The 17,680-nt window shown below is 41.7% G+C and overlaps 1 protein-coding gene across 1 annotated transcript in view; it reads right to left on the minus strand.

Annotated features, from left to right (window-relative positions):
• The window catches only part of Lonrf1 (LON peptidase N-terminal domain and ring finger 1), a gene marked incomplete at its 5' end in the record, with an annotated part of 36,645 nt that extends 18,967 nt beyond the window's left edge, over positions 1 to 17,678 (minus strand). Inside the window, 6 exons of the mRNA XM_008846078.2 lie at positions 364 to 460; positions 567 to 816; positions 1,597 to 1,746; positions 3,251 to 3,373; positions 4,740 to 4,858; positions 17,123 to 17,678. Of these exons, the coding sequence (XP_008844300.1) occupies positions 364 to 460; positions 567 to 816; positions 1,597 to 1,746; positions 3,251 to 3,373; positions 4,740 to 4,858; positions 17,123 to 17,678 (1,295 nt within the window). The remainder of the gene's footprint in view (positions 1 to 363; positions 461 to 566; positions 817 to 1,596; positions 1,747 to 3,250; positions 3,374 to 4,739; positions 4,859 to 17,122) is intronic.
• Positions 17,679 to 17,680: the final 2 nt, after the last annotated feature.

Raw genomic sequence — 17,680 nt, forward strand, 5'->3', positions numbered from 1 at the left:
TACATATCTTTTTAAAAATATTTTATTTATTTTAATTTTATGTGTATGACTGTTATGCCTGCATGTAGGTAAATGCACCTGTGTCGTGCAGTGCCGGTGGAGGACAGAAGAGGCTGTCAGATCCCCTGGAACTGGAGTTACGGACAGTTGTTAGCTGCTATGTGGGTGCTGGGATTTGAACCCGGGTCTTCTGCACGAAGAGTCAGTGTTCTTATCCACTGAGCCATCTGTCTAGCCCCCTAGAACTAAAATTCTTATCTTTGGATCCTTCATCTAACATGATGTTACTTTATCTCACCTATTCCTACCTTTATCTACATTTACATTAACATATTCATCATCTATAAAGTTTTACATACTTACCTCATACAGAGAGAACACTCAAAATCTGAGACATCTATTAATTCTTCTGGGATGTCACCATAAGCTAATGAAAACACACAATCTTCACTGGAAGACTCTATTCAAATAAATAAATAGGGTCTTATTCTTTAGGAAAAAAGTTTAAAGACCATTCTGAACAAATACATTTACTTCGTTTAAGAAAATAAGGACAATTTTACCACCTTGCTTTTTAAGCTTATTCTTCCTGTCTTCATTTACAATTACATCCTGTTCTAAGAGAGACAACTTTCTTTTCAGTAGAACACCTTCTCTCTGAGCAGAGAACAAAGGTTCTGAGGATACTCTCTTCAAGCTGTCTTCCCTGGCAGGCATTCCCACGGTGTTGATGGCAGCGCCGATGGCCTGTGAGGACTGAGTGTGGTTTAAGCTTCCCTTGACAGGCTCTGGGGTGTCCTCCACTCTTTCTTCACTCTACAGAACACAGGAGAAAAGGTTTAAGGTTTCTTCACTGTTCTTTATTCTTCTTGCCAAGAATTGCACTGAAGTGAAACTTCAACTCCTTATAATACTCATTTTAATGTGACTCTTTTCTTTTTTTTTTTTTTTTTATTTTGACAGGGTCTCCTGTAGGCCCAGCCCACCTGGAACTCACTATGTAGACCAGGCTGGCCTTGATCTCAGAGATCCTCCTCCTACCTTGGCCTTGCCAGTGCTGGGATTAAAGGCGTGCACCACCATGGCCAGCATTTAATGTGCACTTTTTGACTCTAAAAATTATACAATCCTAGATATCATGCTGCCTGATGCTATAGTGACTTTAAAGCAGTTGTGCTAATGCAGCTATACCTACGTTGAGTAATAAAATATTCATGGCCGGGCATGGGGGGAGGGGCGCGCACATCTTTAGTCCCAGCACTCGGGAGGCAGAGACAGGTGGATCTCTGTGAGTTCAAGGCCAGCTGTGGCTACACAGAGACCCTGTCTCAAAAAGACAAAAAAATAAAAATAAAAATAAAATATTTGATTGTCTGCATGTTCTGAGAGTCTAAATGCTTTTTTGACATTTAAGTGACCTAAAATGGTGATTAATGCATAAATATTTTACATAAAGAATTTTAATATAAATCAAAGGTTACAGAAAAAATCCTACTATGATAATTAGATGGGTAACAGGCACCTAAATATGTTTTAATGCTTGAAAGTAAAGTGGAGATCTTGACTTGTAAGGACACAGGTGTGCTCAGCCCTTACCTGCTTCAGGTTAAGCTCTCCAGGAGAGAGAGACTCTTCCATTACTGAAGGGAAACTAAAAGGCTTATTTTTGATACATGATAACGAACTCCAGGAAGATTCCTTCAGGCCTTCTTTTAAGTTTTCAGGTGATAATAAATCACACAAAATCTGTAAGAAATATTATAAGAATGTGATAGAAAATACAAAATACCTGGTGAAGAATAATATAAGCTTACCTATTAAAATTTTTGTGAGGTTTGTACCAGGCACTATTTTAATGAGCAGGAAGAAAATGCATTTTAAAGTCTTGCAAATCAAGATATATCTCAGAGGAGGGCAAATCACTTAAAGAATAAAAGGAGTTCAAAGCTTTGAAGGCACGGAGTGGCCTGAGAAGGTGCTCAAGGGAGCCGCTAGCTTTTGAACACAAGAGCTGTAAAGGAAAGAGATTTTAAGAAAGCAGAAACTATTTACCTTTAATATTAGTGAGCCCTATTCTATCAAGATAAGTCAAGGCATCCACCAGCGTGTATTTTCAGGTTGGAATTAGAGTGTTGTGGTGTTTATGTGAACTTAAGAGCCTGAACTCAACTATAACACCCTAAAATTCTGTGTTTATACCGAATGTACCCTGTCACTCCACAGCTAACCCATGAGGCAGTCACCATTGCTGACCACTTGCTTGGGTGCAGCAAACGACAGCAACCCTACACCTGAGAGTTAAACAGAGATGGCTGCAGAATCATACTTTCTGGGTGGCTCATGCAGAGAATAAATCCAAAACACTTGAATAAACACTGTGGGTTAGGAAACAGGAAAAGCTTGGCTAGAAAAAAATCAAGTATTTGTATAAAATATTAGTCTACATATATAGCAGAGTATTCCTTAAACTCTATGTCTGGAGGTTCAGTTTCTCATCTGCACTATCTCAAACACACAGAAATCAGAATCATCATAAATCAGCATAAGGAAATACAATACAACATAAATAAAAGAGTATCTTCAGTGGTGCTTAAGCAATAATCATCTAAACACAAAATTTGCTCTATATTCATCTTGTACACATAACCTGAGGTAATTTTATATAATATCTTTAGTGTTCTTGTCTTTTGACTATGACCAGTCACACAAGGTCATCTATGGAATTTTCCACTTATGATATCACAACCCCCAAGTTCCAGATTTTGGAGCATTTCAGAGTTTGGATTTTCAAATTAGGGATGTTCAACCTGAGTTAGGGAGTATCTAAGTTAACTGAACAAAAATACTACATTGAAACATCTGTGAAGGAAATGCCTTACTTCGATCAAGAAAGAATATATTAAGTATATGAACCTGAAAACTGCTTGTTGAATTGCTCCTCAGGTAAACTTCTTACATTCTTAGTCTAGCTTTCTATCTGCCTTTAAAAAAATATTTATTATTTTTATATGTGTGAGTGTATTGCCTACACGTATGTAAGTGCACTCATGTCATGCAATCCCATGTAAGTCAGAAAAGGGCGTCGGATACTCTGGAATTTGGAGTTGAAGAAGGTTGTGGGTAGTAAATTCAAACCTGGGTCCTCTGCAAGAGCAGCTAGTGTTCTTACCTACTGAACCATATCTCTAGCCCCTATCTGCAGTTTTTAAAAAATCCTCTCATCCCTGCCTTGGATAATGACAGTTGGTACCTTTTCTACTTGTAGCTTTGCAGGTGCAAAATCTTCATCAAGGGCTAAGCACTGAAGAAAGAGTTGTAAGGCGTCACCTAAAATGCCAGCATCCTGGAGGACTTTGCCTTTCCTGAAGTAGACCTTCAACAAAAACACACATATAAAACTTTTATGCATAGAACTATTCATTAAAATTTCATCAAGAGAAAAAAACAAGGGTACTCAGAAATGCTGATTCTGCAACTGAGTGACTCTAAGAAGGACACACCATTTGGAAGCTATTTTAATGAGACACTGAGGCTTCCAAATGACTCAACCAAAGTTCACAGCAGTTAGTGCTTATCAACACCAGAAATACATGTCATGTTCCTTCATTTTAAAGAAATTACTGACTTAAAGATTTGCTTTATTTTTTTACTTATGTGTGTGTTTGCACTGAATGTTCTGGTCAATTCTTCAGCTACCATTTAAATTAATGAAGAAAACAACACTTCAATGAGAAGACTAGAGTTCTTTCCTTTGTAAGTCTTAGCGCTATCAATACCAAGCAATGACGTCCTGTTTCTTTTTAATATGCACTTGCCTTGTACAGCCATCAGGAGATTTCTACCACCTTTCTCACTGTTGTGTAATTTTTATGCATCCTTACTACTCTGTCCTCAAAGGCAGTTTTGAGTGAAGGGAAAAAAAAAAAAACCCATAAAAGACAACTTCGAACTTAAGGAAGGCATATAAAGAGAATCTGCAAACTGATTACATGCTATATACATCCCTCAGGTTTTTAAAAACCTGTAAAGGTAAACTTGTGGATAAATTCACTGTCCAATCACCTCACCGCAATTAAACAATTTCCCAGCTTCAAGGACTATGCTCTTTCCATTAAAAAGCTTCGGTGAAGTCCAATTTGAATCCATCTTTAAAGTATAGCAAGTGGAATCTTTAATTTTATGAATGATGGATTTTTCTGTGTCATGAGTTGTTCTTTGCTTATGAAACAAAGCTTTTATAATCAAAAAATTTTGATTAATATAATTAGCTTCAAATACTAACTCTATCTACATTTCTAGAAAGCTATCTCTTTTATCTAATGATTTTCTTTTATATGTATGTGTGTGCATGTCTGTGTGGAATCTAGAGGTTAACCTCAGGTATCCTTTCTCAAGTGCCATCCCATCCATCCTGTACCTTTGAAACAGTGTCTCTCATTGGCCTGGAATTCATGGAGTACGCTTACTGGCTGGTTGGAGAGCCCCAGATGTCCACCTAACCAGCACTTGTAGTACAAGTGCATACCATGACACCTGCCTTTTTATGTGGGTCCTGGGGATTGAAGTCAAGCTTTTATGCTTGTATGGCAAGTGGTTTACTGACTGGGCTGCTCCTAAGTCCCCATATATATATTTCATTTGAAGCCAACCACCCATTTGGTTAAAAACATGTACCTGTAACTAAAGGTCTGTAGAACTGACACTTTAAAATTTATGCAAATATAAAATGGTAGTTTTACCTCAGGCCAATTTGGGAGTTGAAAGAGAACTGCATTTAGATCATCTATGGCTGCTTTGAACTCCTGGAGACCAGCATAGGATTCTGCTCTGTAAATTTTTAGAGTCAGGTTGCTAGGCTCTGAAATAAACAAGGATATGATTATTTTAGAAAGATTATTATATAAGCCACATACTATAGTAATACTAGTCTAATAGATGGCTTGTGATTCTGGAGTCAGTAAGGACCAAATCAAAGATTATAAAACAAGCAGAGCAGCGGTGCAGCCCATTTCACATGCCACCTTACACCCAAATTCTATCAAATTGTATGAGATTATCACAGTGGAGGAAAACATTGCTCTTAAGAATACTGGCAATATTTTTACAAGATAAAAAATTACTTCTAAGAAAGCCATTCTTTTCAAAGAGGCAATCAATAAAGATTTTTACATTCATATGTTTTAAATGTTTAGAAAACCTGTTTTTGGCCAGGCGTGGAGGCGGCATGCCTTTAATCCCAGCACTTGGGAGGCAGAGACAGGCAGATCGCTGTGAGTTCAAGGCCAGCCTGGTCTCCATAGCGACTCCAGGCCAGCTGGGGCTACAGAGAGACCCTGTTTCAAAAAGACCAAAAAAAAACCCAAGAAACAAAAAACAAAAAGCAAAAAAACTCCAAAGCCAAAGAAGACCCATTTTTGAAACTTTAATTTTTAAATCCTCTTATTTAAAAACAAAAACAAAAACTCCTACTGCAAATGACAAGTTCCACAGCACAACGGAACAAGATTCAGACCTATGAGAGTACACAGTGATTCTAAAGGGATTGATGAGAGTTAGTTTCTAAGAGGTTAAAATTTTAATTCCTGGCCTTAGCAAGAATTTACTGGAGTACTTCAAATGCTCTTGAGAACTGCTCCTTTCACTATTCTCTGTATCTGTTCTTGCAAATCTAAGCTACTGTCCAATAGCTTTAGGAATTTCAGACACTTAGCTGGTCTGCTTACATTACTGGGTTCATTACTACAGGCATACAAATCCTCAACTAAAGTCAAAGCAAAAAATTAATGATGTGGTTCAATTGAATCTCCTTTTAAAGCAATTCATCTTTGAAGCCTTCAAAGATTAAGCTTATAAAGTTATTTGTTAGAAAAAAGGGGGGCACAATGACCCCAACAGCTTCAAAACATAAGTTTAATAAAAAAAACCTCAATAGTTCCCTAGTATCCTGTTTTTTAAATCACTGTTTCTATACATAGCTCCCACATTAACAATCAATTAGGCATGCCTGAGAACTGGAATTGTACTGCTCCCTCGATTTTCTATCAATGAAAAAACTTAACGAATACTTTAAGAGACATCCTAAATAACGACATACCTAGAATACTGTTTCTTAAAGCAGCAATTGAAAATAATTCTCTCCGAAAAGGCACGCATAAATAAAAGAGCTCAAAGATGAACCGAGCATTAGCAGTCCCAGCACAAAGCTTCAAAGTGCCAAAGTCACCTTACCATCTAACGGAACATCCACCCGACTGTGAAACAGCGTCCCGTAGCACAGGTGTGAAAACACACCTGGAGATGAGCAAGCAGAGTGCATGTGCCAACACAATCCAAGAATACACAGTGAGACTCAGGAGCAGGAGCTCCTGGCTCAGGAGGTACAGCTCCCCATCACAACACAGGGGCTTCTCATGAGCGACTCCATTCCACCAAGAGTTCACAGTGAAAACATGCAGCCCATTCCGAAATTCCTGGACTCCTTATGGGGCTTCTGATTTCACATTTCACAGCAAGTTCTCTCAAGTCATCCACATCACATGGTGCACACCCCTTTATCTACTGCCTATGATCTGAATGTGCAATGTCTTCCACAGGCTCCTGTGTGGGCACCTGTCCCCAGCTGACGGTGCTGTTTGGGGAACCTTCTATACATGAGGCCCAGGTGGCAGACATGGGAAACAGAGGGCTAGAGCTGCTTCCTGTAAGAAGCAGTTGACCCTAGCTGCCCACAGTGCCGCCATCCCCTGCCGTGCTTTCCCTGCCACAATGCATAAATATGTTCTATTATGTATTAATAAAAAATAAATTAGATAAGAAAAAAATCTTCCCCACTCTCACCGAAGTGGGAAACGGACTGTTTTCTCTCTCTCCACACACACACCTAGGCTACCAACGCCCCTAAAGCGAGACTTAAGAAGCTGGTGTAGACTGGGGTAAGAGAAAAGGCATGCTTGGAGAAGGAAAGAGAGCCAGATTTTAAAACTCTTGTACAACTCTGTAGGTCGACTGTTAATGGAATAATTATTCTGAATGACTCTGATTGGAAAAAGCAACTTCATCAGTGGGTTTGTAACTTCCAATCCTTCTAAAGATCTATCTATTTCATATTCTTAATTCTACAAAGGAGCCATAGACTGCACTTCAGACCTTTTGAATAATCAAGCATACAGAAAGTTAGCTCTCCACATAAACTGTAAAGAAAGGCAACTGAAAAGAGCAATCGGCCCCAGCTAGGTCTTTAAGTTTGAAAGTCAACAACTGTATTCCTACCTGCTCTATACTTGATTCAAGAATACTGGAGTAAACATAGGACCTCACTGCCCATGTCATCAAGGAAGACCCTTAGCTCACTACTGCTGGTCTCCATGGAGCCTGGCAAGTGCCTGACATGTTATACACCTTGTTGAAAAGTGAAGAAATGGAAGGACCACATGGCTTGTATTAACCACCCCGAGGATAATCACTGTGGTTCTTACAGTGTGGCACACTGGTATGTACCTGTAATCCCAGCATTCAGGAGGCTGAGGCAGGAAGACCTAAGTTAGAGGCCATCTGGCCACATGAGTTAGGACTACATAGTGGGTTACATAGTGAGATCCAATCTCGGGGCGGGGGGATGTTAATGTGGCTTTTAATCCGTGATCTAGTTTTGTTTCCTGCCTACCAGAACCAGACACAGATGTGGTTCTAGGTCATAATTTAACTCCTGGATCTTTATTCTGTCTTGACTCTTCACTCTAACTTCAGACTCAAACTTTTATCTGCCTGCTATATCTGTCCTCAAATTTAGCATGTTCTCCATCAAAATGTATACTCACATTCTCTACTAATGACACCACAATTTCCCAAATCAAATTCATGCTTAGTATTGTCAAACTAGCCCCACCCATTTTTCTAGTCCTGCCAGAAACCCTAGGTTAGGCTCCCTCTCTGCAGTACTATTACAAAGCTTTCTCCTGCCTCTAGTTTTACCCATGTCTTTACCATCTACAAGATAGAGATGCTATTAAGTACAACATATGAGTTCTCTGGGTTGCTGCCTCTCTGCAGCCTTTCTAATCAACCTCCTGCTTCGATTCCCAGTAAGAGTAAACTACTGCTTGTGGACGCCATTCTATACCATGACTCCATCCTTTGCTCACAGACTTCCTCTCTCGTCATACCATTCCTTACCAGCCCTCCTCCTCTTTACACCACTTTTCTATCCAACATGACTCAGCTCCTCAACCTCTTCTCAGAATGCTTTCCTGAGGGTCTGCCTCAACAGATTACCATTATGACCAACAGCGCGAGCATGATGTCAGACTGTTTGGCTCCTATTCATGGTGATTTGAGTAAATGACAAATCATGCTGTACACCACTTAGCTATAATCAAGAGGTTTTCAAAACCAAAAAAGAAAAAAACAAAAACAAAAAAATTTTGCTGTGTGTGAGTCCAGGTGCGCATCCACCATGGCATACAAGGTGGTCAGAGGACATCCTCTGCATCAATTTTCACCCACCACCTGGAGACAGGATCTCTCTTGCTCCCTGCTGCAAGCACCAGGTTAGCTGGTCCCCAGAGATCCTGTCTCTGCTTCCCACCTCACCACGGAAGTTCTGCAATTAGACGATGCTACTACCTTGCTTCACCTGGGTGTTCTGGAGACTCACACTCGGGTCCTCATGCTTGCATAGTTAAGTGCTTTACCACTGAGCCATCTCCTCTGTCCTGAATTTGATTTTTAAGAAACCGCCCCTGGCAGCACAGGCCTGTAACCCCAGTTATTAGGGAAGTGGAAGCAGGAAGATCTCAAATTCAATACCTACCTAGGCAACTTAATAAGACCTCTGTCAAAATAAAAAGTAAAACAAAAAGGCTGGGGATAAAGCTTAGTGGTAGAGTGTTTGTTTAGCATGCATGAGAACCTTGGTTTGATGCCTAGTACTAATGCACACACACACACACACACACACACACACACACAACTACCACTTACCATGTACTATTCTAAATAGTTTACAATCTTCAAAACAGTTCTTTGTTGACCTAGCACTGTTCACATTTTTATGGATATGAAAACTGAGCACTCAGGAGTTCACCTATTTTGCCCAGGCTGGTAAATGTTAAATTCAAGATTCTACCCCAGGTTACTGCTATTAGTGACACACTATTAGTGTCTCCTGCACGATGTTCCTCAAGAACAGCGTAGTCAGCGCAGGGTCAGGCACATGGAAGGTACTGCAGGTATTATAATTATGTTCCTTCACGGCACATGCACAGCATCTCAGGGCAGCTGCAGTTTGAGATGTCTGTGAGCTGCCTCTATTACTTCCTATCTTTGTGTCCTCAGATCCTGGCTCTGACAATTCTTCTGCACAGGGGAAATGCTAAAATCTGACCCATTTTAACTCCACAGTCATGTTCTCATTTCCTCCTATTCTCAATATTGTTAAGTCATTTGAGGAATAGCGCTCTCTGCTACACATGTGAAGAACGAACAAGTCAAGCTGTGCACTCCTTTCATGGGTGAGAGAAGAGTTTTCTAGTCGTAGTTTCTCTTCTGTGTGCCAATCTTTAGGAATCTAAGAAAGACTAATAGGAATCAAAGTTATTTAACCCATCTTGAGGAATTTTTTTTGCTACACTGCAATAGTGCTAAAATGCATGCGCAGAAGTGGAAAACTAAAATGAGGAGTGGAGCTGGATGTGGTGGTACATTCCTATAACCCCAGTAGGCCGAGGCAGCAGGATGGTGAACATGAGGCTAGTCTGCAGTACAAGACCTTAAGTTTGCCCTGGATGACATACTAACACCCAATCTCAAAAAAAGAATTTTTTTTCCTCATTTCCCTTCATCCCATAGCCAATATCTGTGCCATCAAAAGACAAAACTGAGGTGTGTTGGCTGCAACCCTTCAGTCTTGGACGAGAAAGGGCAAGTTGAGGAGACAGCAAGGGAGGCAGACCATACTTTGTGGGCAACCATAAAACTAAAGTGACACTACAGCTGCTCCAGCAGCAGTAAAGGACTGTGGATTACATGACTCCACCAATCAATAATTTAGAGACCATTCTCTTCTCCAGAAAATCATCAGAGACAGTGTTAAGAGACAGCTGTCACATGGCAGACAGCTTGGTTATGTACATGTGAACCAGTTAGGACTGCCATCATCAATTCAGTCAGTCACACATTTAATCAGTCTTCAAGATGACGGACATGATAGCCACAATGGTATAACATGTTACACTGAACATGAATCTACCTTTACGAAGAGGCAGAAGTCATTTCTTCTGTGAAGACAGGAATCAGGACAGCTGGAACCATGACTAGGGTGACAACAGAGTACCAGAGACCAGAAAAGGCCTCCCTAACAGAAGGGTTACAAGGATATTATCTTAAAGGGTCATTTTAGGCTGTTTTTACCAAATTGGTCTGGAACCATCTTGAAAAACTATAAAAAACAGCTTTGCAAGTTGTTACAGTTCATTATTAAAAATTTGAAACCTAAAGCTAATCTCACAGAAATGAGAACTATAGTTCGTTGTATTATTACACTGACAGACTTTCACCTCTGGACTTTTTTCAAAGCTGGTTCACATTCATCTATCCATCCATGTACATGTGTATGCATGCATATGTGTTCATGTGTCTGTGTGTGCACATGTGGAGGCTAAAGGTCTATGTCAATGTCTTCCTCAATCCCTCTCTATTTTCTTGAGACAGAGTCCCTTACTGAACATGGAGCTCACTGATTCAGTTAAGACTAGCTGGCCAGCAAGTCCCAAAGATCCCTCCAGTCTCTTTTTCTCGTCAGCACTGGGGTTTTAGGCACTTATAACTATGCCCAGCTTTTTACACAGGTGCTGGGGATTGAACTCAGGTCTTAATGGTTGTGTGTAAGCACTTTACCTGACCCACCTCTCCAGAGTCACCCTGGGTTTTATGAAGAGGACATCATTTTACAGAAAAGAAGTGCCACAATTCCTAACCATTTCAGACAGTTTGGGAAGAGATGAATTGTATAGATTGTACTGATGAAGAAAATATTGTAATTATGTTATTCTTCTGTACAGCAATAAATTTCTTGTTAATATATCATTTTGGTGTATTTGAGGCAAATATCCAAGTTGATGGTCTGAAATGGCTATGATATTCTGTTAATGAGAACACATATTCAGAGATTCATTTTATTAACATTTTGAGAAAACTTAATGGTTTAGGGAGGAATCATATTGCTTACTTCAAAAGTACAAATTCTATAATTTCAAAAATCACTATTGAAGATAGAGGTATAAATTTATACATAGTGTATTCATTCTAAATTTCTAAATTTTTTCATTAAACCAGGTCTGATGTATGACTGTTCTTTCCAGAAGTATCTTTGCGTGTACACTTGTACATTAAAAACTAGTGTAGAAGCAGCCAGTTATGGTGGCACATGTCTTTAATCCCAGCACTCAGAAGGCAGAGGCAGGAGGATTTCTGTGAGTTGAATGCCAGATTCACGAAGACTTTATATGCTGCCTATATCACTCAAACTTTAGACATTTCAGTATCTTCAAAGTGCCCAGGCCCTGTTTACAATGACACAGTTTATTATTGAGGTTGTACAGGTTGCTTTATTATGTGAACAATGGAAAGAACACTACCATTTCTGATTTCAAAAATTAAAAATCTTTTAAACAAAATGTATGATGTATCAAGATACTGCTTCCCTTTCACTAACTGCAGGACTAACTGTTTATAAAAGTTGTTTCTGGAAAATTTGAATCCTTTTTAAATACTAAGTAAAATTATAATGTTTAAAGATCTAATTGGCTTTTGAGCATCTCAAACCAGGCAATACCTAATTCTATATTATAGAGTAACCTGTGGGGGCTGAAGAGATGGGTCAGCAGTTAAGAGCACTGGCTGCTCTTGCGGAAGACCTGGGTTTGATTCCCAGCATCCACATGACCTGGGTTTGATTCCTAGCATCCACATGGTGGCTAACAACCATCCAAATCTCCAGTTCCTGGGGAGTCAATGCTCTCTTCTGACCACCACAGGCACTGTGCCAGGAGTACACTTACATGACTGCAGGCAATTCACTCATACACATTTAAAAAAAAATTTAGAGAAATTGTGATGAGCTGAGCAGAGTTTGGCTTTACAGAAAGAAAAGGGGAGGCAAGCAGTGTCAGGACAAAGAAAGGGAACTTCCTGACTTAGGCCAATTAAATCTTGTTTGGGGGGAAGCTGACCACTTCAAAGGCCAGTGTGATTACCTGACACAGCACCATGACTCCATTTCTAGTTTGGTCTGGTCTGCTGGGGCCTAATAAGGAGGCTGGCCCAACCCAATGGCCTCCCATAGCATTCTTTTCACAGTATATAACGTGTACTTTTTTCCCCCTTCTTTATGTGTAGATTACAAATGCAATGTTCAGTCCTATAAATCATATGTCCTTATAAACTTTGTTTTCTCTATATAATACTAGTTTTTATTATTTTAATAGCTGAAAAATATTCTCTCATATATATATATATACATATAAATCTTTAAAATCCCCTATGCTAAAATTGTTTCAATTTTTCCTAGTACAAAAAAAACAGACTTTATCTGTTATCTGCTTAGTAGAAATATAGCATCATTATTTTAACCTTTAGAAGTTTGACCTTTAAATTCAACAGCTGTCCTCTGCATAACACCAGTCAGAAGAGATGAGTCTCTGAGTGTGGTCCTTTACCAGTGTAATACTGCCTACGAGTGTAGTAGGCCACTCCATTTAGGCACGGGTATTAAATAAAATGGAACTGTCAAAGACCCATTTCTCAAAGTCTTCTCATCCTTAAGCAATGCATGACTGTTACCATTAGGTTTCTGGGTTGTGTAAGTACATAAAACACCCCATTATGCTAGTATCTTAGTCTACTTCATATTCAGAGGCAATAGTCGCCTGTTTTCTGCTTTTAGTTTTAACTTGCTCATTTGTCTTAAAAGTCATCTAAAATTGAGCTTTTTTTCTCCAGCCCATGAACAGCAAAACTGAGGCTTGCCGTCCAACTCACATGGCTTCTGTAAGGGTTCAGCTAAGAGGACAGAAATAAACATACTCTGTGAATAACTGCCAATGTTTCAAGTCTTTTGCACAGTAAGGATATAAATAAGCTTAGATTAAATTAAAATATAATCTTTCTAAAATGAGTTTTGAAGATATTAAAAACCCTTTACATTCTCTTTAAATGTATTCAGAATTTACTTGACTAATGTTTTTATAACCCAAACTTTGTAATACCTTTTTTAGTAATTAACATGTGTAAACTAGAATCAGGATTTAACCTTTATTATGAGAATAATGCATACAAAGAATGGAGTAAGACTTAAAATCACAAGGTTTAGATTTCAAGTTCAGCTAAATCATCTAACCATAACAAAATTTTTACATTTAAAAACATCTACGATTTTTCTTGGAATTCACTGTGTGAGGCAGTTTTTGAAGCACTTCATGTCTTTTCATACATTAAATTCTCTCACAACCATCCTGTGAGAGAAAGACCATGCTCAATTTTTAGACAAGGAAACCAAAACAGAGATGAGGCCACATGCCCAGGTGACACTGTAGGCAGAGACCCCAAGAGACCCAGGTGGCCTGCCTCCAGAGGGCAGAGGTTGGTCACTAAGCCACAGAGAATTTTCTAGATCTAGTGGTCTCAGTTTCCTTCTGAGGGCAATTCCTCTCCCTGAGATTCTCCGTAGGACCCAATGATAAAGTATATTAAAGTGCTGTCAAGGATTACAAAATTAACATCAAAGACAAATTTGGGCTGGTGAGATGAGGTGAAGGCTTTTGCTACAAAGCCTGATGACCTGAACTCAGTTCCCAAGTCCAACATGGAAGAAAAGAACTGATTCTCCAAAGTTGTTCTCTGACACAGACAAAAATAAAAACATTTAAAAACTAACAAATTTTTCCTCCTTTCTCAAATCTAAGTAAAATACTCTCCCTCTTGTGACTTTTTAAATTTTTTATGTGTATGAGTGTGTTGCCCACATGTAAGCGTACCCGTCTTGCAATGCCCACAGGGGTCTCAAGAGGGTGTTGGATTCCCCCGGAACTGGAGTTAGGGATGGTTGTTAGCTGCCACTTGGGTGCTGGGAGCTCAAACTGGATCCTCTGTAAGAGCAACCAGTGCTCTTAACTGCTGAGCCATACAGGCGCTGACTTTTTTTTTTTTTTAAATCAGTTCAAATTGCAAATTATACTGCTCGTGAGCTGTACATTGCTGCACACACCTTTGATCCCAGCACTCAGGAGGCAGAGACAGGCAGATCTCTGTGAGTTCAAGGCCAGCCTGGTCTACTCAGTGAGTTCCAGGCCAGCTAGGGCTACAGGGAGACCCTGCCTAAAAAAGACCCAAAAAATCATATTGTTCATTATTTTCTTCTGGAGGAGAGAGGTAAACACAGGACAGAGGCAAGTCAGTGTAAAAATCCATTAAGAATAAAAAGAGAACAGCACTCCGTAGTAAGGATCAGTTCAAAAGACTTGAGTATAAAGATTCAACACAGAAAAGACTTTTTACATAATCTCCTTGAATACTAAAAAGTTATGAAACATCTGAGAGTTAATACCAAAAGATCAATGGATTAAATGTTATCTAAATATATTTCAATGCAACAGAACCTTATGTAATCTCAATGGGACTTGATTTTGGCACAGTTTTCAAACTCTTTTTTCTGTTGACAGGGCTAAGTTTGGATGCATGTAGGCCAACTGTAGGCAAGATTATTTTTTCTAATAGTATTTGCTTCATTCTAAGAAACATGAAAAATTATAATTAAGATTTGTTTCATTATCAACAATGACAACACCATTAATAACTAGAACTGTACAATTACATAAATACACTTCAATTGCCCACCTAGCTAACTTGCCAACTCCAAAAAGAAGTTAACACTGACAACTGTACAAACAGATTTATGGTGCTATCATCTAACAAACTGTGGGGGTTGTTTGCAGGCTGGGAATGCAGCAGTCTTACTCATCCTGGGCAGGCATGCCATCCCTGACCTATACTCTCACCCTTATTAATGCCCATAAATTACAAAACATAAAAACTCCCCTCTAACAACTAAAGTGTGCTTGGCTCTATAACTTTTTTTTCCCTTTTACCTCATTCTAAAAATTCAAAATGTAAAAAATATTATTCTCATTTGTACTATTGACACACATATTCAGGTATGAAACTGATGTCTGAGAAACCTACAAATGATGAAAAAGTAAGTTAAGGAGGTAAAAGAAGAGACTAGAGTTCTAGCTCTGCAAACGTGGTTAGGCAGTATGCGCGCACAACCCCTACACTTGAAAACAAAGAGTTGATCTTTCAGAACCTTTTTCTATTAAAAATAATATCCTTGATCCAAATCCTAGAATTTTAACTAAAATATTATTCATTGAATGTTAGATCTTACTTGGTAAATTCGCTACTTTCCTATGGAGAGGACCTGAATTCTTATGAATCATCTAATATGAAAAGATGAAATAACTACATGTACTACTTTTAAGTGTCATTATACATCAATAACACACACACACAATCTTCTTTGGAAAATACATGTTAATATTTCTATTAGGTGAGCTATAAGGACAGGTGAAGCCCTGGGTCCAAACATGGAAGCAGAGGGATCTGAGCCACCTACACAAGCTGCCACATAGGTGACAGGATAAATCACTGTGCTGTCCTAGCACTGCCTCCTCATTAAGATCAAACCATAGCCAGTTACTGGGTGACTGGGACAGCCAGATCCAGCTTCCCTGAACTTGAATTTATTCATCTATCTAGAGTCAACCCCACCAACTGTGGATTCCAAAATTTTCTTAGTTCTGGATCTATCATTGTAGTTTATCACTTCATACTCTTCAAAAAGACACTGAAATATGAAGATATCCCAGGTTTATGCTCTGAGTTTCAAAGATATTAACTGAATATCGTAGTTCACTACGACTAAAAGACCAAGATGTCACACCAATTATCATTGCATCTTTCAGTTTCTATTAATTTTCCTGGGGATTATCCCCTTCAATATTTTAAAAACATGCCTAACACAAGGTTGTCAACAATGATGCTGTAGACATATGGGCTGAAAAGTCTTTCGATGAGTCCTGGGGTGTTAGCTTCCTTGGACCAGCCACTAAATGTCCATACCAAGGAGTGGCAGTCCAGAATGTCATTACTGTTCTAGAAAAGGTCCCCTGAGATGGTAAATCCTCTTTCTCTCTTCTCCCTCCCTCCTTTCCCTTCTCTCCCCCCCCCCGCCCCCATAGAGAAGTGCCGATTTCAATGATCTAAAAAGGAACTCTTCATTTTACCAAGTTTGGGAATATCCCCTTTCGCAGCCTAAACCATCCTAAGTGCTAACCCAGGTGTGGAGCACAAAGCTGCTACTTTTTGGAGTCGAAAAAAATCACAAACGACCTAAGACAAAGAGGTCTAGCAAAAACTCTAGATGGAAGACTGCCACCCTCCAACACCAGGTCTAAGCTAAAGCACGCAGGGATGCCGGCAGGAAGAGGACGGACAGGCAGGCTAGGGCTTCCAGGAGGAAGTGATGCAGGTCCCTGGCAGAGAGCTGCCCGGTCACCGGCTCCCAGCCGGGCAGCGCCGGGCCTCCCGGTGCCGGTGCCGCGCCGAGCTCCCGCCACGCCCACCGGACGTCACCCGTTACACAACGACCCCCCCCCTCCCCCGCTTATGCAATTCTGCCCTCCCGCGGCTTCCAATTGCCCCGGTGACTCTGGTGGGAGAAGGGAGGAGGACGTGGTCCCCCTCTCCCGGCCCGGGGATCCTCTCCGGGTCCCGCTGCGACTCCCCGGAAACCGAGCGGGGTAGCTCGTCTCCCACCCACCCGCGTCCGGGTCCCCGCCGCGCGCGCCCGAGGGATCCCCGGGTCCCCGCGCCGCGTCACTCGCGGCTCCCGGGCGATCCCCATTGTGACCGAAGCACCCCGGGGCGCCGCCCCCTCCCACGCCCGCGGCCACCGCGACGCCCGGCCGACGGTCCCAAGTCAGCCCGGGGGCACAGCCCAGCTCCCTCCAGGCGGCCGGCCGTCTAGCCCAGGGTGCGGTCGCCCGGCCCGCGCCGCAGCCCGCGTCACCTGCTCGCAGCGCGTCGCAGGCGGCCGTCAGGGCTTCCCGGTAGCGCCCCTGGTGCAGTAGCTCTCCGAGGCGGCCAGCCGCCCGCGCACGCTCGCGCTGGCCCGGGAACCACTTCTCCGCCAGGTGGTTGAGCACAACGCTAGTTCGGAAGTCGGCGATGGCGGCGGCTAGGGGCGGCGGCCGCGGGGTGCGGGCGGCGGGAGGCAGGCGGTCCCGGCACAAGCGGCAGCGGGCGCGGAGCTCCGTCCGCAGGCAGCGGCGGCAGTAGCTGTGTCCGCACGGCACGGTCACCGGCTCGCTGAGGAAGCCGCGGCAACCCAGGCAGCTGAGCAGCCCGGCCGCGCCCGCCGCGGGCGCCGCGCTCCAGCCCAGCCCGTGGCGGAGCCGGTAGTTGAACACCAGGCAGTCCACCAGCGAGCCGAGGCGCTCGGGCCTTGCCGGGGCCCCGCGGCTCAGCGCGGCCGCGAACGCCTCCAGCGCTCCCTTCAGGTGGCCGCCCAGCGCCAGCAGCTCTCCGCGCCGGAGCAGCAGCTCCCAGCGCCCGTCCGCGCCCGCGC

Source organism: Nannospalax galili, unplaced genomic scaffold (assembly GCF_000622305.1).
Source record: "Nannospalax galili isolate Female #2095 unplaced genomic scaffold, S.galili_v1.0 scaffold1282, whole genome shotgun sequence".
Taxonomy (NCBI): domain Eukaryota; kingdom Metazoa; phylum Chordata; class Mammalia; order Rodentia; family Spalacidae; genus Nannospalax; species Nannospalax galili.